The sequence below is a fragment of the Rhinolophus hipposideros genome (assembly GCF_964194185.1).
Source record: "Rhinolophus hipposideros genome assembly, chromosome: 23".
Lineage (NCBI taxonomy): Eukaryota > Metazoa > Chordata > Mammalia > Chiroptera > Rhinolophidae > Rhinolophus > Rhinolophus hipposideros.
Window position 1 is genome coordinate 17,698,410 of NC_138069.1, and position 26,189 is coordinate 17,724,598.

Sequence of the window (26,189 nt, forward strand, 5' to 3'; positions counted from 1 at the left end):
CTAAACTTGGAGTTTTTAGTAGGGTGCTCTCTACTAGTTTATTTGAATCCCTCAGACTCTCCTTACCTCCTGGCTGACCTGTGACCTGTGTACCAACGTCTAGGGAAAGAGGCGTCATCTGGTCACCTCACAGAGAGCAGGTGTCGCTGTGTGGCTGCATGTTCTTCCAGTGAAGCAGGATGGGAAGGCAGTGTCGAAACCCCAAAACTACGCTCTGGGCCAGCGTCTTTGTGAAAGGCTTAATCAGTGTTTAAGCTGATCTTGTCTCTCTCTCTTCTGTATAAAAATCTGGTTCCCATTTCCTTAGGGATGAAGTCCAAATTCCTTTGCTTGGCATTCAAGTCCTACCATGGTGGGATTCTAACCTCTCTTCCTAGTCTTGTTTCTTGTCCATCGAGCTTAAATCCCTGCTATGTCTGGGTAGGCCCTCTGCTTCGGCGTCTCTCTGCTTCCCTTCCTTACTTCCAGAATACCTTCCCATGCCTGTCTCTCCTGCCTTGTACCTCCTTCCATTGCAACATATCTAAGTAGTTCTGAATGAACTATTAAGATTTAGTGAAAATGCCACTCTCTATTTTTGTTTTTTTTGAGAGGCCTTCTCCAGCTGGAACAACACCCTGCACTTCTATAGCTATTTTTTTCTACTCTCTGATTGCCTTCGCACGTTCCACCTTAATTAATAAGCTCGCATATACAGATTAGACCCTTCTAAATTGTGTTCTCCTCAAGTATATGCAATGTATACATACTCTCTTTTCATGTCTTTGAGTACATGGATACCAGATACTCAAATGTGTGAGTAAATTAGGCAATATAATGTAGTAGTTAAGAGTTTGGAATCAGAGGGGCCAGGTTTCTTATACTGCCACTCACTAGCAGTGTGACTGTGAGAGCTTATTTCGCCTCTCTGAGTCTGTTTTCCCAGCTGCAAAATGGGGGTAATACATATTCAGGATGGTCATGGGGATGAAATGATTTAAAATACTTAGTAGGTACGTATTACATAGTAAGTACCCAATAAATTAATACATAATATATTTATGGTTATTTTGATATATATTAAGGTGGGTTTGGGTGTGCCATATTATTCTTGAAGGGTGTTTCCATGTAAATAGAATTGGAAACCTCATGTGGAAAAGGGTGACACACCTTTCTTTGTTCTGTTTGACTTTTTAAAAAATCAGCTCTGAAAATTTCATTAGCCTTAATGCTCTGGTTGTAAAAACAAATTCTCCAGAGTCAGTGCCGGCTGTGGGCTCATTTAGGAAAGACAGTTTTGGTGAAATGGCCTCAGGAAAGGCACACAGATGTATAATCAGAACGCACATTGTGTAACATGCCATGGCTGATGGGGTTGGGGGGCATATCGTCCTCTGGTGAGATGAGGGGTTTTCGGAGCCTGCTCCTGCCATATTTGAGAGAATGTGAGAGACACGTTAGCGGTGACTTCATCTCTGTAGCCCTGTCCCTCCGTGTGTCAGGCGGAATGGATAAGATGAACCCAGGTCGTCTGAATGTGTTAGCGCAGCTCTTCCCCGGTGGGCGCAGGGCCCCTCCCTCCGTCCTGATTGAGTGCCTACTGCATATTTCCCTTCTCCTGTGGGTGTCTGCGTCACTGTGTCCCCTGTATCTGTGAACCCCTGCATTTGAGGCTGGCCTCCCTGTCATTTCTCCTTACGTCTTAGCATACCTTCTCAGATATGGGCGATTGCCACCTAGTGGCCACAGGTAAGACCGTGCGTGACAAACTAGATGAAGGCTCTGGGGGAATGTTGTTCTATTGTAAGATTTGAACATGGTCTGTTTCTGTTTGCTCATCAAATGCAGGGGTTAATGCTGTAGAATGGCATTTAACAAGGGAACATCTTGCTTTTCTTACAGTTAATCAATGGAACTAGGCTTAAAATGCCACATGCAGACTTGGGGAAATGGTGACGAGGGAGAATGCCTCTCCCTCCCCAAGCACAGTTTTTGATCGGATGTGTTCTCCGCTTACCCAGATATAGGGGAAGAGAACAGAAGGGTCTCTGGGAACGCTTCCTTCACCTGTTTTAGCTTCAGGCCTGGGGACGTCCTGGGGCTAAAAAGGGGATGCGTGGTTGTGGCTAACAGTTGGCATGTTTCTTGCTCATTTCTGCTGGTCCTTTGGTGTAGAGCAGGTTTTGCTTCCTGAACTTGCTGACGGCTCTCTGCAGCTCTGTGGGAATCTCCCTCAATAGAAGCAACAGGGGAGGTGGTTTTATGTTAACAGCAAGCACATTTGTACATACACAGCTCCAACCAGACTTCCAAAAGTCGGAAAGTTTCTCCTAACATACGTAACCTGCTTTTTTACATTTGTCAAACATAGAATTGGGAATTTCACCTTTGATGGGTGTGATGAACTAGCGGAGTGCCCAACTTCCCTCTCCCTTTGTTCTTTCTGTGACACCTGCTCTCAGCCCGGCAATGTGCTAGGTTCTCAGGATCCAGTGGTGAGCACGACGGGACATGATCCTCACCCCTAGGGAACTTGCTAGTTGAGGAGATGGCCTGGTTAGAGAAGTGAGCGAAGGCTTCTGGAAGGAATTTTGGGCTGAGGGCTGCAGGTAGAAGAAGTAGGGCACCTTTTAAGAACCAGCGGATCCCAGAGTGCCTGGAACCCATAGACAGAGGTGGGTGGCCCAGACCCCGCAGGGCCTCTCAGGCCTTGGAGGGACTTTGGTGTTTGTTTTCAGAGCTCTGGGAACCCATTGCAGGATTCAATGTGGGAGCTGACAAAACTGGGTGGAGAACTGACCGAAGGATGAAAGTAGATGTGGGGAAACCAGAGAGGAGGCAGTGCAGTTATCCAGGCAGATGGGGTATTTGGTTTAGGGGCTGCTGATCGTGTGGGGGAGGAGTGAGCAGAATTGAGATGCTGAGGGAGCAGAAGAGACAGGCTTGTGAAGGATGACACGTGGGTGAATGGTGGTGCCTTTTATTGTACTGAAGACTCGGGAAGAGGCCCTTACTCGGCTCCTGTGGGAGAAGGTAGGAGAGGAGAGAGAATTTGGTTTTGTGCTTGTTGAGTTTTACCTGGGAATGGGGAAAGGCTGTAGTCCTGAAGGGGCCGATGCCCACCTCTCAGCTCTCACCATGGTCTCCTGCTCTGGGGCGTATCAGACACCCCACCCATAAGCCCTCCTGTATTTGCTGTGCCCGCTCAGATCACCGCAACAGGTTTGGAGGGCCTCCTTGTCCAGCTATGTCCTATGCACCTGTGCAAAATGACACGAAACCACTCATGGATAGTTCCAGAAGCATTCCTAACACAAGGAGAGGAGGCTCAGGGGACGTGTACTTGGCCTTCAGAGAAGGGAGAGCTTAGCGAGGCCTGGGGACTTGGTGTGCCTGTGCAATCACCAGCCAAGGGCCCAAGCCTGTAGCAAGTTCTTACCTGGCAGCTGGTCTTTATGACCTGTCCTCAGTGTCTAAGTCCAGGGAGATGTGACAGAGTAGCAAAACGGTTTAAGGGTGGTCAATTTGGTAACATTGGAGGTCAGAGATAGGCAGTAGGTGCACTGAGAATATAATTGTAAGCTTACCTTGAGCCCGTCAGTATGTGGGTGTCCGTGTGTGTGCGTGTGTGTGCGCCTATGCATGTTAAGTTGTACAAAAAAAGGAAACGGCTTGGCGTGTGGTCTTACTGGTAAAACTTGTATAAATTAATGCAGATTCCAGCTTTTAAAAAATTATGACAAACCTGTTTTCCTGAAAGAAAGGAACATACTTGGCTTAAATTCTCTTAAACTCGGTGCAGATTAGTCCCTGCCGTGGCAGAGAGCATGGTCTCACCAGGAGGAGAGGCGCTTTCCTCTGGTTCCCTAGTGAGCGGGCGGCTTTGGGAGCGGCTTCCGTCGCAAGGCCAGACTTGTAGCTGCTTCCTAGACGTTACCCGCCGGGTCTGCTCTGGGAGGCACAGTCTTCTTATTCTGTCAAACAGACACTTGTCCTTCCCAGAGGCCGCCAGCTATGACTTCTCTCCGCTCCGGCCGGCTTTCTTTCTGCCTTTCTAGCAACGGCTGTTTCTGCAAAGTAAATCTTGTTGACCCTGCTTGCTCCGAGCTGCGTCTTGCACTGCCTGAACGTGAAACAGCGGGGTGCTACGAGCAGGGTGCCACGAGGCTCGGCACGCACCCAGCACCAATGCCAGCCTCTCCTCCTCCTCCTCCCCTCGTCCTGGAATGTGCGTGGTAGGGCCCTGTGGGTATCGGTGAAGGCTCCAGAAATCAGTCTCTGTGCCGCTGCATCTCCAAGGGGAGCATTTACACAAGATGTCTCCAGTCCTTTATGGCTGAAGCAAAGAAGCAGCAGCGACGTCGGGAAGTCTGTTTTTCGGATGTCCACTCCGTTGACCCAAGTCACGGATTGGGGTTTATCTGAATGAGGTGAGGCAGCCAGGTGTGCTCACGTGGCACAGGCTCTCAGCTCAGAGGACGGGGTCAGGCCACACCTCCCTCCTGAGAGGCCGTGTGCTTTTATGTCTTCTTTCTCTGAGCTCTCCCTCATTACAGGTCGCCAGGCCTGCTTTCCCTGGGTCCTGTTACTGGAGGATTCCTCTACTGATTAGGGAAGAATAGCCCTGCCCCGCCGCGCCTCGCAGCTCACGGGACAGAGTGCGTGCAGTGCGCCTCCCTGGGGCTCCTGACAGCCCGATGGGTTAGGGAGGGCTGGCAACTGTCAGACGCAATGGCTGAGACTGTACGGCTCAGCCCGGGTTAGTTACATAGCTGATAAGCAATGGAGTTAGGACTTGAACCCAGGAGCCGGTGGAGGTTGTGGGGAAGGCCGGGGCAGCATATGATCAGAACCCCATGCAGTGCAAGTGGAGAAGACAGGTTCCCCAAAGCCAGCTTGAGTTGCTGTCCCACAGCCTGGGGCGCAGACGTGAACAAGCACAAGCACGGTGTCCACTGCACCTTTAATGAGAGATCTCTCTCTCAAGCCTGGGCCGTTCAAGCCCGTGGGGACGCACATTCCTTTTCCAAGTCCCGTAGTTGGGATTCTCAGTCGACCCAGCTGTCCTCACTGTCCTCCCGCCCAGTATTGACTCCACAGTGACTTAGTCTTCCCTCAGGGGCCAGCGTCTATCAGCCTCGTGGGCCCCGCATCGCTCCTCAGGTTTGTGCTGTGTGCCTGGCCAGTGAGATCAGCTTACCTTCGTCGTAGCTCTCAGGGAAAGTGGGCCCTCCTGTGAAGAGGCCCCACGCAGTCCCACGGAGGCCCCCTGGTGCAGTGGGAGCCATGCCTGATCTTCACTGGCAGCTGCCCCTGGCAGCACAGCTTTTCAGGTGTGTGCTGGGATCTTTCCCGAGCCTGGCTCACGTTTCGCCTTTTCCCCCCACTTTTTCGAGAAGATCGTCTAGCTTGAGTCTTCCTTGCTCTACTGGGGAAGCACGGGGAGTTTTAGGTGGATAAAGAAGCAACCCTGCCCTTCCCCTTTGCTCAGTCGTTTCTTTGTGAGTTCTGACCTGGGAACGTTCTGACTAAAACGACATGGAGCACTACCAGGCCCACATTCCACGCACGACACACTTCGGGCCCCTTGGAGGACCACGTCTTCTGCTTCTTCTATGTCCTTCCTTCGCACAGTGTTCTGACTGTCAGATGCATCTGTTTCTTTCTCGACTTGCCGGGGAGTGTGATTGGTGTTCTCAGCCTGGGCTGGCCGGTTTGAAGAGATGCCTGCTTCCCCTGCCAGTATCTCTGGACTTGTTGCCAAGCCCCATTCCATGAAAGTGACTGAACCAGGGAGAGACTGGAGACTACGGGCTCCCATTTGTCCTTCTCCTCCCCAAGTGGAGGCATGTAGAGCCGAGAGCCTTGCAAAGCCACAGTTAGCTTGGGACCTGTGTCATCCGAGCCACTGGGAGGGCCATTCCAGAGCAGGGAGCCACTACTGTCCAGACCCAAGAACAGGACAGCCCAGCCTGGCTTGTTCACTGGCGCCATTGTTTGCAAAGAACACTCAGCGTGGTGAGCTGAACAATGGGGGTAGGATCTGTATGCAGTGCCCGCCACACACACGTTAAATGGCACACACTGAGCAGGGTGCACTGCCAGGTGTGCGGAGGAGAAACAAACAAACAAAACGCAAAGATGGAGAAAACATAACCTCTGACCTCAAGGGACACACGTGGGAACTCAGAAAGAGAAGTGCTGAGGATCGTGGGTGCTTTAATTCCAGTAGGTTCTGTTGACATGTGAAGCCAGAATTCCCCCATTCCTCTCTCCCCTCAATATCTTATTAAAGCCAGGCCTGGTTGCCAGTTATGCCTCATATTTCCCTCCTCTGGGAGTTTGAACATAATGCCATTTCCCCTTCAATGAGGAAAACATGGTTGAGGGTAATTTGGGTGATTAACCTAATCTGCAGGAAGGCTGCCTGTGGAATTAAGTTAAGCACGTTTGTACCGTGCAGCCGTGTCTGTCAGGCCGCCGTAAGGCACCTTGGTGCTTTTATACCCTTAACAGACGCTGAGGGCCCATGGAAGGATCATTGGCTTTTATTACTCTCCTAAATGAAAGCTTATTTTTTAAATTTGACAATGGCCTCCGAGAGCTTTTGCTGTAGATACCATGTGTGGGGTATGTTTTCAGCCCAATCCAAAACATTGCCAGAGCTTTGTTCCCATGGAGGTGGCAGAACTTGGTGACTCGGGGAGATAGTCCAGGTGGAAATTTGTCAGGCTGGCCAGCCCCTCTGTATATGAGGGGAGCCGAGAGTGTTCTGGGAACTCCACCCTCACGTGTACTTGAGTCGGAAGAGGAAGTCCAGGTGTTCCTGTGCCTGGGGGGCGGGGAGTTCCCAGCGCTTTCTCCCGGCTCCAGTTTGTGCAATGAGTTGGACCGGGGGGAAGGTATTGTTGAGTCCACTGTGGGGGCACCTTCACTGACCACATGGAGGGTCAGTGACAGAGTCTATCCTCAGGGCTCTAGATGCTAATGTCATTTCTGACCCATGCTTTCTCCCTGCCCTCCTGCGGCAAGTGGGTTCCCACCTGTGTCAAATGGAGATGACAGAACTCGCTGCGTAGCTGGAGGAATTCGCAATAGGACCAAATTAGATAGGACCGGAGTTAACTCAAATGTAACAGAAACATTAACTTCTAAAGCAAATCAGTATTTCGGGTTATAAATAAGTACTTACTGTTCTGAGTCTACTTTTTTTTTTTTTATGTGTGTGTGCTTTGAAATGGACTCAGGAACCAATCTCCTAGCTGCTATAGCTGTAGAAGGACCCAAAAGTGCAGCAAATATGAAAGCCAGTTTATTTCAGTAATTAATGTTTTTCATTCTTTTTCTTGCTAGATTTGTCTTCAGCGAAGAGGAAATTTGCAGATTCCTTAAATGAATTTAAATTTCAGTGCATAGGAGATGCAGAAACAGATGATGAAATGTGTATAGGTAAGTCATAACTGTGCCATTTATCACAACTGCCAGTGTCCGCGCGGGGCCATGGAGAGGAAGAATCCAAGTGTCATGAATGAAGAAGCCATAGGCAGGGTGGAGGGGACAGAGTTAAGGGAGGAGGAGGGACCCGAGGCTGCTCAAGGCTACTTCTTAGAGTTCTGGGATTGCTCACCCTCCTGCCGGCAGGAGAAAACTTGAAGGTTTGCAGTGGGGCTCGCCTCTCCACTTAACTTCAGTGTTCTGCTTGGCTCTTGTGCTCTTCTTCCCCCAGCCACAGTACTAGGAACTTAGAGCAAAGGCAGAATGCAGGTAGATGACGGAAGAATTAGATAAGAGATGGCAAATGCTCGCTCAGGGACTGAGACCAAAATGCAGCCATGTTTTCTCTGGCACTCAGTTTTTAAATTGAGTTACCATATAAACTGGATTCATCCTAATGTTCCAGTTTTCCAGCTTCTTTGAAAATTGGAGAATCTAATCAGCTGGCCCCACCTTCTGGCCTGGCAACAGTTGGCTGGGGCTATGTAGCTGCTGCTGCCTTCAAGTGGGAGAGGGCCTCAGTGTCTAGCTCACAGGGGTCCCCACGGCTCCCTTTTGTATCCTTAACAGGAGGCTGAGGGTGAGGCTACTATTTATCACGTCGCTGTGCTGCTGCACGCTTCACCGTCACCTTCTTTTGTAGGCAACACTGAGCATAGAGGATTTGCGATGTCAAGACACCTTTCTTTGCCAGGGCCTACTCATTGCACTGTATTCTTATGTTGGGCATCTTGGTTGACTCCCTGAAGTGAGCAAGAATTGAGAAAGTTATACTGAATTACTTAAAGTTATATTGAATGAGTCCTTGTTGCCATGCAAAGCGCCAAGGTCTGGGGATGAGCAAAGGCAGCTGAGAGATAGCTGAGAGTAGTGAAAACATGTCATTGTAAATCCTGAATATATGGATGCTTTTCCCAACATTACACAAAGTCCCACATATCCTCAGGGCTCTTGTACTTAATGCCTATTGCCTTTGGGAATAATTCTAGGAGACCATCCCCATCTGACCGCCTTGCTGCAGGCTGTATTGCATTAATAAGTGGCTTGGGGACCTAGGAGGAACCCAAGAGAAGCCAGAGACGGGCTTCCAGTGCCAGCAGCACTGTTTGTTTTGTTCTAGTGCCAAAGAAAAGGTTGGGTTCTGACGCAGCCCCACAACAAAGGTTGAGGAGGTCGAATCCTGGGCAGGAAATCTTTCAACTCTTAAGCGGAACTCTGCCCCTTCCAGCCTGGGGCTTGGGAGCCAGCCAGCATCTCATCAATTCTGGGTCCTCTCAGGAACAGGCCGGTCTTTTCCTTGAAGGAAATCCTTCCCTAGCTAGAGTGCCAGCTAGAATTAACATGCATTTCTGGGTCATCCTTAATGGTTAATGATTAAAAGATAGGGGAGCGTTGGGCAGCATTTGACGTTAGGCTTTTGCATGTGACAGAGGATTTCAATCCATGACATGAAAGCTGTATGTGGAAAGTCTGCCAAAGGCCCATCATTCATCCATGTCATGGCCCCTTTCTCTTCCAGCAAGGTCTTTGCAGGAGTTTGCCACTGTTCTCAGGAATCTCGAAGACGAGCGGATGCGGATGGTGAGTATAGCTGGGCTGCTCTTGGTCCCAGTGTGGTCACATCCAGGGAGCATGGGATTTGTTGTCAGAGAACCGGGCTCGCGTCCAGGCTCTGCCACTTGAGTGCATTTGGGCTCTTGAGCAAGCCTTCTCTTCTCATCTTTGCAGTGTTTGAAGCCATTTGTAAATGATAAAGGACCTGTGTACTTGGATACCTTGAGAATGACTTCATTGTCCTCCTAAAGATTCACTGGGAGGTGTATACATACGGCATATGACTTCCGGGTGGATCTTTAGAATTATTTAAGTCTTCGGGACCTTAGATTGACTCCCAGCAGGATGGGAATGAAGGTGCCCCCCTCGGCAAGCCCCGCCCTCCATCTTGATGAACTCATCCAATAGCTTCTGGACGGCAGGGTCACTCCTTCACTTTTAATTCCAAAGCACCTAACCCAGTGCCTGCCGCCTTGTAGGCACCCAGTAAATGGGTACTTACTAAGCCATGGTAGGTCTAAGAAGTTTTTCAAAGAGAGGCACTGTGCAAAGTCAAGAATCAAGTGCTGATCTCCAGGTTCTTAAGAGATGTCTTTTGTATTAGAATGTATTCTGATATGGTTCAGTGTTAACAGCTGAGGGATTCCATATCCACAAGTTCTTTTGTGTCTTCCCCGTATCCCTAAGACATCAGACCCGAGGCCTGAGTTGAACCCCCTGTTGGCTGCATGCTGATTTGCCCCCAGAAGGGCTTCTCACTCGGAAGCAGTGCTCTAGAGGCCTGGGAAAGAGTCCGTTCATGAACATTTTTCTTCTCTTTCCATACTTATAACGGATGGTTTGAGACGAAGGTTCTTGTCTTAGTTAGCGCGGCTGCCAGAATACCATGGACTGGCAGGCTTACACAACAAACAGTTATTTCTCAGTTCTGGAGGCCAGGCGGCCAAGATCAAGGGCTGGCGGGTGTGGCCCCTGGGGCGGCCCTCTTCCTGCCTTGCAGATGCGTCCTCCTTGCTGCTGCCTCCCGTGGCAGAGAAAGGCTGGGGAAGCCGTCCTGTCTCTTATAAGGGCACTAACCCCGTCATGAGGACACTGCCCTTCTGACCTAATTACCTTCCAGAAGACCCCTCTCCAAGTACTAGCACATTAGGGTATTACAAGACAAACTGAGGCAGAGTACATTTCTAAGAGTTTATCTGAGCAAAAATCAATTCCAGTGGGGCAGCAACACCCCAGACGTGGTGAGGAGTGCTCTCCCCACAGGAGCTAGGGGCCCAGCAAGGAAATAATGTCGTTGGCTGTCTCTTAAGTGGTTGCCTGACGTGGGCCAGGCTGCTTGTTTGTGATAGGTTTGTGATAGGTTTCGATTTCTTAAACTTGAGGCATCACAGGCTTAGGTTTTGGTTTGCTTATGGAGGCTGCTAAGGCATGAGCGTCACCTGCCTAATGGCCTCCTTGTTTAATTAATTTAACGGGTTAGGGCTTGAACATAGGAATTTGGGGAGGGCACAGGTAAATCCATAGCATCTACCAAGGCATGCTGTAGCCATACGTTTTCTGTTTCCACCCTCATGGTGACTCCGTGAGGTGGTGCCGATTTCATCCCGTTGTCCAGATGACGGTCTCGGGGTTTATAGAGGTTAAGTAGCATGTCTGTGATTACACAGCTAATAAGTGGCATGTTCTGGATCCAAACCCAGCTGTGTGTTATACCAAGGAATGTGGGCATTTCTTTCAAACTCCAAACAGAGCAGAAGCCTCTCACCTTCTGCCCTGTGTAGAGACACTATTTTCCTTGGTTGCTCATTGCTGGGTTCCTGAACGAGAATCGGAAGGTGGTGGCAGTGGCAACAGCAGGGTTGCTGGTGGGTGCAGGCAGAGGCAAGCTTGTGTGTTTGTACGTGTGCTAGTTTCTGAGAAAGGGAAGTGATTCTTTTGAGTCTGTTTCTTGGCTGAGTCAGTATTTGGGGGGGGGGAGGGCGAAAGGGGTGTGGTGAGCAAATCACGATGAATATCCTGCAGATTGCTGTGGCCTGGGGTAAGGGAACAATGACTGGATTATCCTTTTCAGCTTGCCTCTGCAATTTTATTATTAATGTCAGTGAATTGAGTTTCTACTGTCTGCATCTGAGTATCTGGCCATCGCGAGGCCCTTCCCCACCTCCTCGCCCTGTGACACCTTCATCGTCACTGCAGTTCAGCTTAGAGCAAAGCTGCATCTTTCCTGGGAAGCCTTCCCTGATTCCCTGGGATATTTGCCCGGCCTTTGTACTAATATCCAGTTCATGCCTCTGATTCTGCATTCACCACGGTGTGTCCTGATAATCACTGCACGTGTCCCATAGTAAGGGCTGGGAATGGGCTCATGGGCCCCCAGTATCAACACAGTGCTCGGAACTGAGTGGAAAGTTCAGTCATAGAATCTTAGACCCAGACACACTTCATCACTCACCTCTGTAGTCTGCCTTTGACAGATAAGAAAGCGAAGGTCTTATCTGTTGAAGGCTGACAGCAAGCAGTAGAAGCACTGGGACAAGGGCTTAGGCACACTGCTTCCCAGGGGAGCAGATACTGCTTTTAGATATTTAGCATCTACTTAGGACTGGATTCTCAATCATGGATTCCCATTGGAACATCGTGAGTTTAAAAAATACTGATGCCTGGGACAAAGTACAGTGGTTCTGATTTAATTGGTCTGGAGTGTGGCCTGGACATAGGGACTTTTTTTAAAGCTTCCCAAGAGAGCCTAACATGAAACTAAAGCTGAAAAGCATTAGGGGGCTCAGCACACCACTGTGAGCTCCCAAGATTTGCCCTTGATTTATGGGAGACTTGAACAAGTGAGCCAATTAAGCCACATCAAATAACAATAAAAATCAAGCAAGTTAAACAACGTTGCAACATTCAAGTGTGGCTCACTCTCAAAATTGACAAAAAGGCAAATGGCAATAAATTTGGAGATCTGCCACCTTCTGTCCCTCACTTTGTCCAGTTAGTTCTTTGCTATGTCCATCTGTGGCTTCTGGCATTTACTCTGTTGGTTTCATTGTGATGGATATGCATGTGGTTTAGGAAAATAATGCTTTGTTGCAATGAGATTCCTGAAATAATTAGTTGAGCAACGAGTGAGCTTTGAATGACTTAAGAGGAAAGATTGTAAAATATTGTACTGCTTTAGAAAAGACCATGGAATTTTAGAACTGGAACAATCTAGCCCACTCATTTTGTGGACGAGGAAATTGGAGCCCTGAGAGGTTAAATGTTTTGCTCATGGTCACATTGTTGGCAGCCAATCAAGAAATCATTCATTCATTCATTCATTTAATCCTTGAAAACTATTTGAGTGCTCCTTTGTTTCAACACTTCTGTGTTTTGGGGCTAGTGGTAGACAAGTGAGCGTTTACAAGGTTGGTGTATATGTGTGAGTAGTGGTGAAGCAGCTGCCTTACTTCTGAAGGAAACAGCTGGTGGGCTGCTGGGAAGTTTCTTTGGATTCAATTGGTGGTCAGAGAAGGCCTCCATAAAGACGTGACCTTTAAGCTGAAACCTGAATTGCAGTAAATATTGAGTCGTCCCGACGAGGATTTGGGGACAGAGCATCTGAGGGAACAGCCAAATGCTAAAGGTGTGGCAGTGGGACAGGTTTGGTACATTTGAGATGCATTCCGCTAACTTTATAGCTGGAGTACAGGACCTGAGGAGCTGAGGCTGTGAGATGCAGTTGAGAGGCAGCCAGTGGTCAGTACACACATGTCCTGACCCCAGCCCAGTGCTGGCTGGTCTACACACCTGGCTGGAAGGTTTCCATGCCACCAGGTGTCCAAAGATGCTTTCTGTTTGTTTGTAATCTAGACTCAGTGTTGCTCTCCTTTAAATATATCTACTTAAATAATGTAGGTGAATGAGCATTTACAAGATGTCACCCCAAGCTTGAAATTTGGACCCTACCCTGTCACCAGTTTCCCTCTATCTTCAAGATGGATGCCTACATTTTTAGACGTCCTAATTTTTATTTTTACATAATCAATATGAATCATGCACGGGAAGAATGTGTTTTGAATGGATGACTAGTTGTAGATTTGACATGATGTCAGTTCAAGTAGTTTGAACAATTGCCATATGTTTACCCAATATTGCTTACTCAAATTTTATACTGAGACATGGGGAGGCATTTTGTGCCAGAACTGCTGCAATTTTTTACTAATACTGCTTTTGTGTCCCCCCTTCCCCCTCCCCTGTTTTTCCTTACCAGATTGAGAATGCCAGTGAAGTGCTCATCACACCCTTGGAGAAGTTTCGAAAGGAGCAGATTGGGGCTGCCAAGGTGAGACTTTTGCAACCCTTGTTCTTGGATTTTAGGGCGGGTAGCCTGGAAGACACACCCACTTTAGAAAATGTTCAGAAAATCTAAGCCCACCATCTTCAGAAACTCTTGGGTGGATAAGCCTGGAAACTAGGTCATCTGTTCTTCACAAGTATCTGAAGTGAGATTGAGTGGTCAGCCCCACAGCAGTCATTCTGGTATTTTGATAGCTACGTCATAGTTTTGTGCTGGTTCATAAATGGTCCAAAGGTAGAAACCACGAACCACGCCTCCTCCTGCTTTGTGTTAGTCGATAGGTACCTGTGTGCTCGGACAATGTGGGATTGGATTTATTGCGAGGTCCAGGACTCAGAGCCTGGAACGCAGGTTGCATATTGAGCCCTGTGGGTCCAGGGACTCCGTTCTTAGCCCATTTCTGCTGTGTGTGAAAATGAGCCCTCTTTGTAGATCTTTAATATTTTCAAGAGAAACTGTAAAGTCAGAGTTTTATGTGAAATTGCTTGTTGGTTTTTTTTTAAAGGCTGGCAAGTAATTAAAAAAATGTGTTTCACATTGTGTAGGTCAAATAGTGGAACTACTTCAGCCCAGAGGTCACCCACCATTTGTGATCACTGACCTGCAAGGACTGTAGCCCCAACTTGGCTGGTTCTAATGTGTGACAGAAAGACTGCAAAGTGGTTCTTGTTCATTTGTCTCCGGGGTTCCCCTGCCCTGTGATAAATCACTAGGAAGCCCTAGCCAGTTTGACCTCAGTAAAGTGTTAGAGGCTACCTGCAGGGGAAGATGTTTTCATTGGAATCAATGAAAGCAAAAGGATTTCCAAGATTTTCTTCCTGGTTTTCTGAACTGAGTCCTTCAGCCGCAGTCCTTTGCGCCACCTGCAGGGAGTTTGGGGCAATGTCACCCCCCTGCCTGTGTAGATGGTAAGGATTTTACTCCGTGGTGAACTGGCCTTGAGAGGTGGCTGTAGGTGGGAAAATGACAGCCTAAATGTGGGAAGTGGAGGTCCTCTCCCCTCTCCCAACTAAGTGCATCTGCTTTCTGAAAATGAAAGAGATGATGTCCAGTTCAGTCAGGATGGTTGGCCGTACTTTGAAGGAGGGACCATGGCAAAGATTTTTCTTCTAGTTCTACAGAACTTTCCTACCAACTTTACAGTTTACATTTATGAAGAAATTGGAGCTCATTGGTTTTGTATCAGAGAATAAGGAATGTATCATTTAAAGGGTGCCTTGTTCCATTCAGATTTTGTGCAAAACTTTGAGCAAACACAGTGATGGGTGAGAAAAGGTGGTGAGTGCCCCTCCGAGTTCTTGCCTACACAGGCCCTCTGAGCCAGTTCTCTTCAGCGGCCTTGGGGCCTGTGCCTCCTACTCCTGAAACACACAGCAGTGGCCCTGGAGGTTCTGGAGAGCTCTGAGGCAGAGGCGGAGTGGACCTGCGTATTGAGTCATCTTTCCGGTAGGCACTTCTCCCTCTGAGCGCGGACGCCTCTCGTTCTGCCTCTTCCCTCGGCACTGGTTTGGATGTTACCACAGTTACCACGGAGGAGGGTCCGAAGTCTGAGTGAGGCTCCCGTTGAGTTAGTACCAGTGATCGTAATGACAGGAGCAGGTACTTTTCCAGGTCGGGGGGTGAGGAGGCTGTGGAAGGTGAGAAATGTGAGCATAAAGAATGTAAGGAAGATGTGTGCTCACCAAAACATGTTTCCTCTCACTCAGATTCTCATGATGTGATGACGATGGGGGTGATTGTTCGTTCCTCCCCCTTTGTCGTTTCCTTCTTCCCACCCCACCCAGTATACCTGTTGCTCTCCACGAACCCTCCACACCCATACATTTATATCCTAGTATTATGTGCATTTAAGAGAATACAAAGTGACAACAAACGTTCTACTAGGGGACCTAAGGAGCAGACTCAAGAATACTTAACCAGCAAGGGCTCTTCAGCGGCAAAGTTAAAGTTTCTGAACTCTGCGTGTGTGATGCTAAAATTACCCTTCCTCTTCCTCTCGTGCTGCTGCCGTTGCTATAACAACCTGTTGCTTCTTGCAGGAAGCAGAAGTTAGAAAGTGGGGTGTGAAGGCGACCAGGGAGGCGGGCTCCGGGCCATTCCTGTGCTAGGTGGTCTCTCGGAGCAGGAGAGCACCCTGGATGGAGCTTGGCATAACCGTGGCCCTATGTTTAAGGTTCTGGGTTTGGGAGAGTTTATTTTTCCTGCAGCCCAAGCTGGGCTCTATGAGTGAGAGTAGAATTGACATTGGCAAATAGTAGATAAGAGTGGGCGCTAGAGCTAGACTGCTTGCGTTCACATCTCACGTCTGCCACTTGCACGTAAACTTGGGGAGATTACTGAACCACTCTGTGCTTGTTTTGCTGAGCTACTAAACGGGGATAATGTAGTACTTACCTCGTAGGGTGGTTATGAGGAAGAAATGAGTGAACTCATGCGAAGTGCTTAGAACTGTGTCTGTCACACAGTCATTTGATGTTAGCTCTTACAGTCAGTGCACACAGCTCATTCATTACAGAGAGACGGGGCGCCGGCTCTGTGCCCCATCCTCGTGCGTGGTGGAGAACAGTGCCTATGTGGTGTGGCTGGGGAGCAAGGCATTAGACACAAACTATAAGTAACCATCTGACCTCAAATTGCGGTGGTGTCAGGGAGGGTGACATGGGACATGGAAACACATGGTCTTAATAAGAAGGAGGTAGATTTAGATGGTGGACCCCGTCATCTCCATCACCATCACCTTCACCACCATCATCGTCATTCACTGAGACTCACCTGCCATGTACCGAGCACTCTGCTAAGCATCGTATGTGGTTTGTCTCACTCAGTCCCAACCATCCTGTGAGGAGGTGGTGTCCTTATTCTTCTTTTATTAGACAGTCATTGAGCTGAAAGGGGAAACCTGAGCAATTATCTCATCTAGTTTATAGAGAACTGAATCCTGGAGAGGGACAGTGACTTCTTTAGAGTCAGTCCATAGAGTTGGGAATGATTTGCTGGATCCTAATTCTGTCCTTTATCCACGTAGCCACCCACGGGCGGACTCCCTGGAAGGTGAACACTATCTTGTCCCTAAGTGACTGAGTAATGTCACCCTCCCATCTGCAGAGCATTATGTAAATCTTCGTAGGGTTACTTCTGCAGAGGTCTTATGGCTGCTGCTTAGGACATGCTTAGGACATTTCTGTTGCTTTGGCCATCCTCTTGAACACGGAATGTGGAGGCTCGAGTTGCTAGAAAGTCACAGAATGTCAGTGACTCATGTTCCCCGGCCTTTTCTCCCCTCTGGCCATCTGGACTGTCCCGGGGTTCATGACGGCGCTGGTGGAATGGCTAAGTGAGCGTTAATTGGGAGTTGGAGCCTCAGCTCTAGGTCGCCGGTTTCTATAAAGGAAAAGAGTTGCTTGAGTCAAGTGTCTTGCCTGTACCTCTCCAATTTGAAGGAGTAATGCCTCCTCGGGCTTTTTCTTCAGTTGCTTCTGTATGTTTAATTGCTCTTGTATGTAAGTCGTCTTTTAAGCAAAACTCAAGATTTCTAGAAATTGACATATGTCAGCTAAAATTGGGTAGTTGATGATTCTGCCCACTTTGTAAGGCTGAGAAATTTTGCTATTCACCAGATAAATGGTGTCTGACATCGTGGGAGCTTGTCAGGGTGTCAGGTGATGGCTTCTTGGTGATTCCTGTGCCATTTTGACTCCTTGTGTTCTGTCCAGAGCATTTGCATTCACTGCTCTCCTGCTCTAGAAGGCTCCACTCTACACGTCATGTGATTAGCAGGTCTTAGCTCACACCTCCCCTCCTCAGTGAGGCCTCTCTGGAGTTCCCTATCTGCAGAATCTCTGTGACTGCACCCTGTTTATTTCCTTCGCAGCACTTGTGGCAGTCTATAATTATGCGGTTTACTTGTTTAGTGGTTAATTGTCTTTCTTCTACTGGAACATCCCCACCATGAAGGGAGGGACCACTGCTGTCTTGTATTCCAGTGCTAAAGGAGCCTAACAAGAGTGTTTGTACATTATATCTGTATGAAATGAATAGAGATGCCTTTGAGCTTCCCTAACTAGCTGCTCAAGTATTTCTTCTCCTGTAGGTCTTGGAGTACAGAAAAATATCCCCTGTGGGCTCCCCATGAGTCAAAAGCAGGAATGATGAACTTAGTAAATTTGATCCTGTTCATCAGGCTAGTGCTGACTTTCCAGCCCCCTTGCCTACCATCCCGATTGGAATGTGGAAGGAAAAGATACCTGTGACAGTGGGTCTCATGTGTGGTTGAGACGTGGGCTTTGGAGGCAGCTGGTCCTGGGCTCGAATCCCAGCTCAGTCATTCTCGACAACTTTTTACATGTTAACCTCCCTTGAGTTTTCCTTATCTATAAATGGGAGATAAAAATAGAACCTTAGTGACTCAGTGGCGTTGTGGGAGAGCAGGGATTATGTGTATTATGGTATGTGTATTATTTTTCATTTTGAAAGCAATTAATAAAGGATAATAAACATTTCTCAAATGGAGGGGGAAAAATCACTCATGATTCCATTTTCTTAAGTCAGGTATTTCATTGAAGTGTTTTTCCATCTGACCCTTGTCCACAGGTAGACCTGCTGTGTAGGATGCATTGGTTGGCAGTGTGCTGTCACTACTTTGCATTCTGTTGTGAGCATTTTAACATAGGACTGTGTAGCCTTCCTGGTTACACTGATTGGCCGTCCCACACTTCATGATCGCCAACCCAGTCCTTGGGCAGCAGTGTTGCTGCTGGCTTGTTGTTATTATAAATGCTGCTGCAGGGGTGTGTTTGTGATGATAATGTCTTCTTTGGTTTGAATTATTTCTCAGACGGAAGACCCATGTGTGATACTATTCCATCAAGGGATATCTGGGTCTCTATACTGGGTACTTTTTGAACACTGTTAAAACTGGATCTCCCTTAGGCTAGACTTTTCCCACTTAAGCTATAGATCTTGCTTTGGGATTGCTTCCTAGGTAAGTTCCCTCCTTCGTTTGGCTTGGAACATCCTTATGAGTTAGAAACTAGACCTTTCTGTTTCATAATCGAAGCCCTTAGAAGGTGGAGTCCTGATTTTGGCACTATGAAATGCTGGGGGTGACCTCATTTCTGGCATTGTGGTGGTGCCTCCACGATAGACACTCAAAGCCACCAACCTGTTGATGGGTGGGTGCTGGATTGAATGGGCATTATTTGAAGAGGAGGCGCTGGGTGTTCTGTGGTCTGAGGGAATGATGAAGCTGTGCCGATGAGCAGAGAGATCCGGACCCAGATGGCTTTTATTCCTGCAACATTTTACTCTTTTTCTCTTCTCCTTTCTCCTCTTTGTGCCAGGAAGCCAAAAAGAAGTATGACAAGGAGACAGAGAAGTACTGTGGCATCTTAGAAAAACACTTGAATCTGTCTTCCAAAAAGAAAGAATCTCAGCTTCAGGAGGTAAGACACTTTACTACTATCATGAATAAAGTATTAATTTTTCCATGGTGCTGTGGATAGGATCTGTGCTGGTTACTCTTTGCCAGAAGATCCTGGGTTTGGAAGAGGCCTCGGAAACCAGGAGCTTGATCTATGCGTGATGCGGGGACCACCTTTATACTCCCAGCCACCCACATCCTTTGTGGCTGTCCAGCGTGGCAAGGTCGGAGGGACACTGGTCAAGATCACCCTCCTCGCTGGGCAGCGCTAATTACTAGAATGTGCTTTTAAACTGAGATTTTTTCTCTTACCCTTGACCTTGATTCTGTACTCTATTATCTCACCTTTTGACTTTCTGCCTTATGTCAGTAATTTGAAATGTTAGTCTCGGAAGCACTTTGGTCATCATTCCTTAATGTTAATTTTAAAAAATTATTTCAACCAGTACTTGGCATTAGTCTTTTTTTTTTTTTTAAAGCAGATTTTATTGTCACTCATATGGTTTGTGCTTTGGTAACCTTGTTTCAGAAAAGCAAATTCTCCGACCTGTCCCTGGTCTTTTGGATTTGTATGGGATCTTTTTAGAGTAGTTTATTTGGAAAGAAAAGTCAGTTTTGCAGTCACAAAGTGGTGGCCGTTTTTATTTAGCTCACGGAGATTGGCCTGGCAAGGGAATTCAGATTTCTGGGACACAGGACAGTTTCCAAGTGAAACTCCAAATTTGGCTACATGAATGTCATTTTATTTAACTCAACAATTTGCTTGACCTTTCTCAGGTATGTGCTAAAGAGCAGCTGTGACTTCTAAGCTGGCCCTCATTCTTCAATGTCCTTCCTTTTGAGCAAATACCATGCCGGTACTTCTGTCAAGTGAAAATGCATATGAAGATGGTAGGGCCCAAGGTTGGAAGGTGAAGACAACTCAGGAGACGGTGGAATCCAATCCCCCGCCAGCCAGGATCTCTTGCACGTCCTGGGTTAGGAACGTGTGGGTCTGAGAACTCTTTGCTTGGGTGTTTAAGCCAATCGTTTGAGTGACGGGAGGACTCAGCAACCACTCTAGCAACTGGTGTTTGTAGTGGGCTTTGCAGATCAGTTCTTGGCCAGCCAACCAATAGGAATCGAGGACTTGGTATAAATCGTAAAATGTAGAAAACACTAACTTTTCCTTAAAGATCTTGTGCCCGAGTAGGGAAAAGAAGTAGGGTGTGTGAGGAGATGGTTCGTGAAGTAGCAAAGCTACTCAAGTACATCTTGCCCAATGTGACTGAGAAGGCTAAATAAATGCTTCTTTTCATTGATGGTGTATAAAAGGCTATTCCCAGTTCTGGGGACATAGGTACCAGAAGATACTCAAGGACATGTAATTGTCCATGCTAAATATCCAATAATTCTGTTTAGGATCTGTCCTGATGCCCTTACTTTTCAGTTATCATTCTTTTAACATCATACGGCATTTAGGGTTGGGAAAGTATATTTAAGCAACGTCTTTTTGGCCGCGGATCACAATGGCCAGACCTGGTCAGTCCTATAGTTTCTAAGCAGTTAGATGAGGTGAAGTGTTCAAGACCTGAGCAAGTGTGTGATTGTTCTAGTACCTACTGATAGTGGGAGGCCCACAGTATGGTTATCCTGTAGGCGTGGCCTTCCCCAGAGCGGGGGTGTTCTGGTCTGTTCTCTCCAGGCCTGGATATTGCTGACCTGGCCTGGGGTGAGTCCAACATGTTCTCTCTTTACGGGCCATGGAACTACCATATTCCCCTGAGATGGCAGAGTGTAGGCACCAACGCACTGGCTGGCAAAGAGGTACCTCATTTCATGGCCTGCTCTGCCGTGGAGTCGCTGTGTGACCGGGGACAGGCCCTCATCTCTCTGAGCGCTTAGTCCCTTTGTGAAATACTCTTCGAAACACCTGTCCTGCCTGTTTCCTGTGGGCGACGGCAGATTATAGCTGCTGCACAGACAGAGAGCGTTAGTTTATCCCTCTGACTGGCCCGCTCTCCTCCATCCTGTTTCCAAATTGGATGGTTCTTGTCTTGATTGCCTTAGTCTGTTCAGGCTGCTATAACAGAATGCCATAGACTGGGTGGCTTATGAACAACAAATCTATTCTCCTAGCTCAGGAGGCTGGGAAGGCCAAGATTAAGGAAGGTGCTGGCAGACTTGGTGTCTGGTGAGGCCTGCTCCCTAGTCTATAGCTGGCTGTCTCCTTGCTGTGTCCTCACATGGCACGAGTGGTGGGGGAGCTGATCCCATTCCTGAGGGCTCCATCCTCATGACCTAAGCATCCCAGAGGCCCGACCTCTCTATGCCATTACACTGGGGATTGAGGGGGCGCACACATTCAGTCTGCAGCATGGACTTTGCCAGTATATATCTTAGTGTACAGTTTTTCATTATGCTCTTTTGTTACAATCCTTGATGTACTTGTCTTTTACTTATTCACGCTTTCTAAGTACTTTGAGAGCCAGGAGTAAGCTAAAGGTCTTTCTTGCAAGTCCTGGTCTGTTCTCAAGCATTGCTTTTTGGTTGTACTTGAATTGAATTAAATTAAATAAAAATCTAATAATAATGACAATAGCGACGATACCTTTACTTAACAACAACAACCATAGCAGCCAGTGTTTACTGAATGCACATTTATGTGCCAGGTACTGTGTTGAGCACTTACGTGGAATCTTTTCAAATCCTCACAGACACACGTTGAAGTACAGGTGTATTCCCTCTATTTTACATATAAGGAAACCAAGGCTCAGAAATGTTTAATAGTCTGCCCAGAGCAGGTCAGCGAGGATGTGCACCCTGGCTCCCCACTCTGGAGCCCTTTCCTTTAACCTAGTATGTTCTTCTACTTCTGTCAACATCTTGGGAGGGAGGGATGGTGCTCTCTGGCTGCCTGCCATTGTTATTCAACCCAAGTGTCATGCAAATAGAGTTGACCTAGATGGGGGGACTTGGGTGATCATTTGGTTGAACCTCCTGGAATTGAACTGAGGCCCTTGGAGAGGTCAAGCGAGTTGCTCAAGGTCTTCCAGCTCTTTAGTGATGATTTTCTTCACATTTATTTAAAAAATCAACGTTTAGGAGCATTATTAAACACCTGCTACATATTTAATGAAATGTGCTTCCTTTGATTATCCAGAATCATTCCATGATTGCAGGTCTCTGAAATGAATATTTTTAAGTTCCCGCCCATCTAGATCCTGGTGGGTGAAATTATGGGGCAGCGATGTGGGATGACACTGCCATCTAGTGGATGAGTTTTTAAAAATCAGTGTATTCTTCAGTGGCTCAGAAGTTTGCTTCAGAGACCATATTCATTTGTTCAACAAATATTCACTGGACGCCCCTGTGAAAGTCTGTTCAGGCCTTGGGAGTATTGTGGGGAGTGAAATGAGGGATCTGCCCTCGTGGAACTTACAGTCCAGGAGAATATCTCTGTTCTAAGAAGCACAGAATGGTTGGTGAGTCTCAGACAAGCTGGTAGGTTTAGTTTCTCAAGTTATAGGCACGGAAACTCTCTTGAGTGGTTTGCTGGGTAGGGTGGAATCCTGACTTACAATTCCGTTACAGTGGGAGCCAAAGATGTGGTGAATTCTATGGCCCAGACAAGCAGGGGCATTGACAAAAGACATACTGTTCCATTTCGGATTCCGTCTTCCTTTTCCTTTGGAAGTGTATCCGTGTTTCTTCTGGGTGCTGGGTCCTGATGGCCGTGTAGAGATCAATTCATTCATTCCTTGAGTATCTAGTGAATACTCACCATGGACCAGTCACCATTCAGGGAACTGGGATAGAAAAGTGGAAAAACGAGACAGTGTTTGCTGTTATCAACTTTATATTCCAGTAGTCAATATAGAAGAGAGGAATAAGTGAAAAATTCATGTAGTGAAAAGGAAATAAACTGGGAGCTAAGGTAGAGACTCCCTGGGGTAACCTATCTAAAATAATGTGTTCTTTGAAGCCTGCTCTAAAGAAGTAACATTTGGACTGAGACCAGAAGGATGAGAAGGAGGGAACTAAGTAAAAAGCTAGGGCCCTGTTCTATAATTGTGGGTTCCATAAAAATCTGAATTACTGGGTCATGAAATAGAGTAGAGTAAGCTGGAACAGATGGAAAATATGAAAGTGTATTACACTTAATTATAAATGTATATTAGGTCATAATGTGCAAGGTATTTCTTACTGTGCATTGAAGTTAAAAAAATTGAATGTTTCTCTAGATGAAGAGGTTTTCACCTAGAAGGAATACCAAGTACAACGGTTGCGTGGTAAGAAAGAGACTTGGCGTGTCGGGGGGACAGCAAGGAGCCCCGAGTGGCTGGAGCACGTGCGATCCATATGAGTTGGGAGGAGGTGGGGTGGGATGGGTGGGCAGGTCATACCCGGTCTTGTGGACCATGGTGGAAGCCATGGGAAGGCATCAAAGTGGCTGCGAGAACATCTGGTTTAGATTTTAGGAAAGGTGTTTGGCTCCTGGGTGGAGACTGGATTGGAAGGAGAGGGGAAGAGAATGAAAGCAGGGAGACGAGTTAGGAGAGGAGTGTAGCCACCCCGAGATGATGTGGTAGGGTTATGGTACAAGGAGTGATTGAAGCCCAGCCACTCTGACAGCCCTGGTGGGGATAACAGCCAACGTGCACAGGACACTTTCTGGTTTTCAAATGGTTCGTGTCTTTTAGCTCATATTCTCTTTGGAACAGCTCTCCTCAGAGCAAGGGCAGATATTATCATCTCTGCCTTCCAGGTATGGGAAGGAGACCCAGAGAGAGGGTAAGTGACTTGAGTCGATCTCCCCAGTAGAAAAGAATAGAACTGCAATTGCAGCCCAGGCATTTGCTCTGCCAGCTGTCTGACTGATGCTGGGCGCTGCTGTTTTTCTCCTCGGACTTCCCTTCTGGCTCCTTCATCCTGCCTGACTGCAGGATGCTCTTTGCAGAACGGCCTTATTTTCAGCCTCAGTCTCAGTTACAAGCCCTACCAGGGAGGATGTGTGAGGTCTGCAAGCCAGGTAGATGCATGTGGAAGTGTGCTGGGTTTGACTACAAAGAAATGCAATGGGCCTTGGCTGGCAGGAGCCCACACAAAAGGTGTGTCTGCCCAGTTGTCTAAACAGCTACCCTTGGGGAGGGGGTACAGCACTTTCTGAAACCCTGCCTCCAAATAAACAGTAGTCAGTGCTCAGGTATCAACTTCCCCCGCAGGCTTTGCCCTGCATTTTGGTTTTATTCAGCAGTTTCTCAGCAGGCTCACTTCCGTGTATTAACTTGTGAGTTGCCCTGGGAGGAAGTTACTAGCAGATTTGAGTGAATTCCTTCATGCTGTTTCATAGCATCATGTGCTTTATCAGAATTTGTACTTTTCTGTTTATTTGCATGATTATTTGATTAACATCTCTTTTCCTGACTATGCTGTGAGTTCCATGAAGGAAGTTCCTTTTTGCTCATAATACTTGAATGAATTAAATGAATCATTTGCCAAGTCCTTAAGATGTCAGGGTAGCAATACTATATTTGATGTAAAGGAAGGAAAGATCTATTCAAAGTTCCTCTGCAGGAACCTTGACAAAGGAACAACTGGAAGACATAGCCCTTCAGGGGCTTTGTTTGTCTTTGTAAAGATGTTATAGAATGGTTTCTGACCCCTTCTAAAGAAAAAGTGTTTTGTTTCCTATTAGCAGGACATTATTTTTTATTAAAAATCCACTTTTCTTGGGTCACTGAAATGTGCTTGCAATGTAGATATCTGCTTTGAAAGAATGAATTGACACAGTCCCATTGTGGACAGGTTAAGAGCGTTCCCGGGATAGTGGAAGTACTGACCAGCGCTGCATTTTGCTACCCACAGCATTTTCTCCCCTGGGTTCTGGAACCTAGATCAGTGGTTTAATTGTACCCTGGAAAAGCCACACACCTGCACAGAGGGAGAAGTGAGGTTCACAGGGAACAATGGAATGACTCTGCTTGGAATAAACTGACAGTTCATCCTTGACACCAAGGAAGTACCTGGGAGTAATGAAAGTGTCCTTTTCTGAGGTGCCCTGCCCTCTAACCGTTTTGCTCACTAAGAAGGATGGGTTGGAGATGGCTCTGCAGGTTTTATTTTTCTCTTTTGTGGGAACTCAGGCCTGTCGCAGGCTGTGGGAGGTGGTCCTGCCCAGTGGTTTAAGGACAGTCAAGGGTCTTGAAGGCCCCCTGACCGGGACCGAAGTCCCAGCTCTTCCCGGAACCAGCTACGTCATGTTCCTTAATGTTAGCAGACTTCATTTCCTTCTATAAATTCGAGGTGAAGATAATATCTTCCTTTTAGGAATCTCGTAAGGATCGAGTAACTAAAATCAATGAGGTCTGAATCAGGTAACGTATGTACAGCTGGGGCACAGTGCTCATCCGACCATTATCGTTACTCTTATTTCTGTTTCATGCTCTTCAATGTGTTTTTTAAAACCATCTCCAGAGATTTTTTTTTTTTCCTTTCCTGCTCGCTAGAATGCTCTTCTTGGGTCATGCATTGATTTTTCTCTGGCATTCCCTCTTGTTTGTAGGCAGACAGCCAAGTAGACCTGGTCCGGCAGCATTTCTACGAAGTGTCCCTGGAGTACGTCTTCAAGGTGCAGGAAGTCCAAGAGAGAAAGATGTTTGAGTTCGTGGAGCCTGTAAGTAGATGCTGTGTGGAACGGCGTGTCCACACTTTCCTCCCCTCCCCTCATTCCAGCTGCCTAGGTGACAAGAGGCTCTGAGTTGTTGATGAGAAGCTTGACCAGCCCTGATGCTGTGCCTTCTGCTGAGGAGCCGGCCTGTGTCAGTCTGCTCCCCTGGCTTATTTCCTGTAGTTGTTCCTGTACAGCCCCAGACAGCGCAGTTAGCAGCAGTCGCTTCTTCTCGCCACCCTATGCTGTCCTGTTTGGTCTGCAGGTGGAAGTAAAGCAGGGAGAAGCTTTCATTGTGCCTTAACTTTCCTCCCCCTCTTCCTCTTTCCCTCAAATAATCCAACTATAGTAGTGACCCAAGGAAATCGGGAAATGTACATGATACCTTTCTCTTTTTGCCTCCTGAGTTCAGAGTTCCTCCTCACCCCATCCACGCATTAAAAGATGCCATATAAAGCGATTTCTCCGTATAGGTTTGTTATCACCAAGCAACGTGGAGAGTCTGTAGAGTGGGCCGTGATTGCATTTGGACTTGGGCAGAGTGTCCCAGTGGACATGAAAGGTTGCAGTGTGGGAACAAACCTGGCTTTAGCTCAGGCCACCTCAGCGTGGTTGTGGCTTCATGCAGACGTGGTGCCGCTCCTCCCCGCTGTGGCACTACCTTCAGAATCTGCAGCAGGAAGACGTCATGGAAATACCAGAGAGCATATGGGCCTCGATCTAACACTCTTGCAGGCCTTGCATTTTTTCAGCCA

General features: G+C 47.4%; 1 protein-coding gene across 3 annotated transcripts in view; it reads left to right on the top strand.

The window, feature by feature from the left end:
* Positions 1–26,189, top strand: part of ARHGAP26 (Rho GTPase activating protein 26) — a 446,018-nt gene that overhangs the window by 127,280 nt on the left and 292,549 nt on the right. For all 3 annotated transcript variants that reach the window (XM_081036347.1, XM_081036348.1, XM_081036346.1), the window contains exons 2-6: positions 7,333–7,428; positions 8,993–9,054; positions 13,280–13,351; positions 18,706–18,807; positions 25,330–25,440. In XM_081036347.1, coding sequence (XP_080892473.1) covers positions 7,333–7,428; positions 8,993–9,054; positions 13,280–13,351; positions 18,706–18,807; positions 25,330–25,440 — 443 coding nt within the window. The remainder of the gene's footprint in view (positions 1–7,332; positions 7,429–8,992; positions 9,055–13,279; positions 13,352–18,705; positions 18,808–25,329; positions 25,441–26,189) is intronic.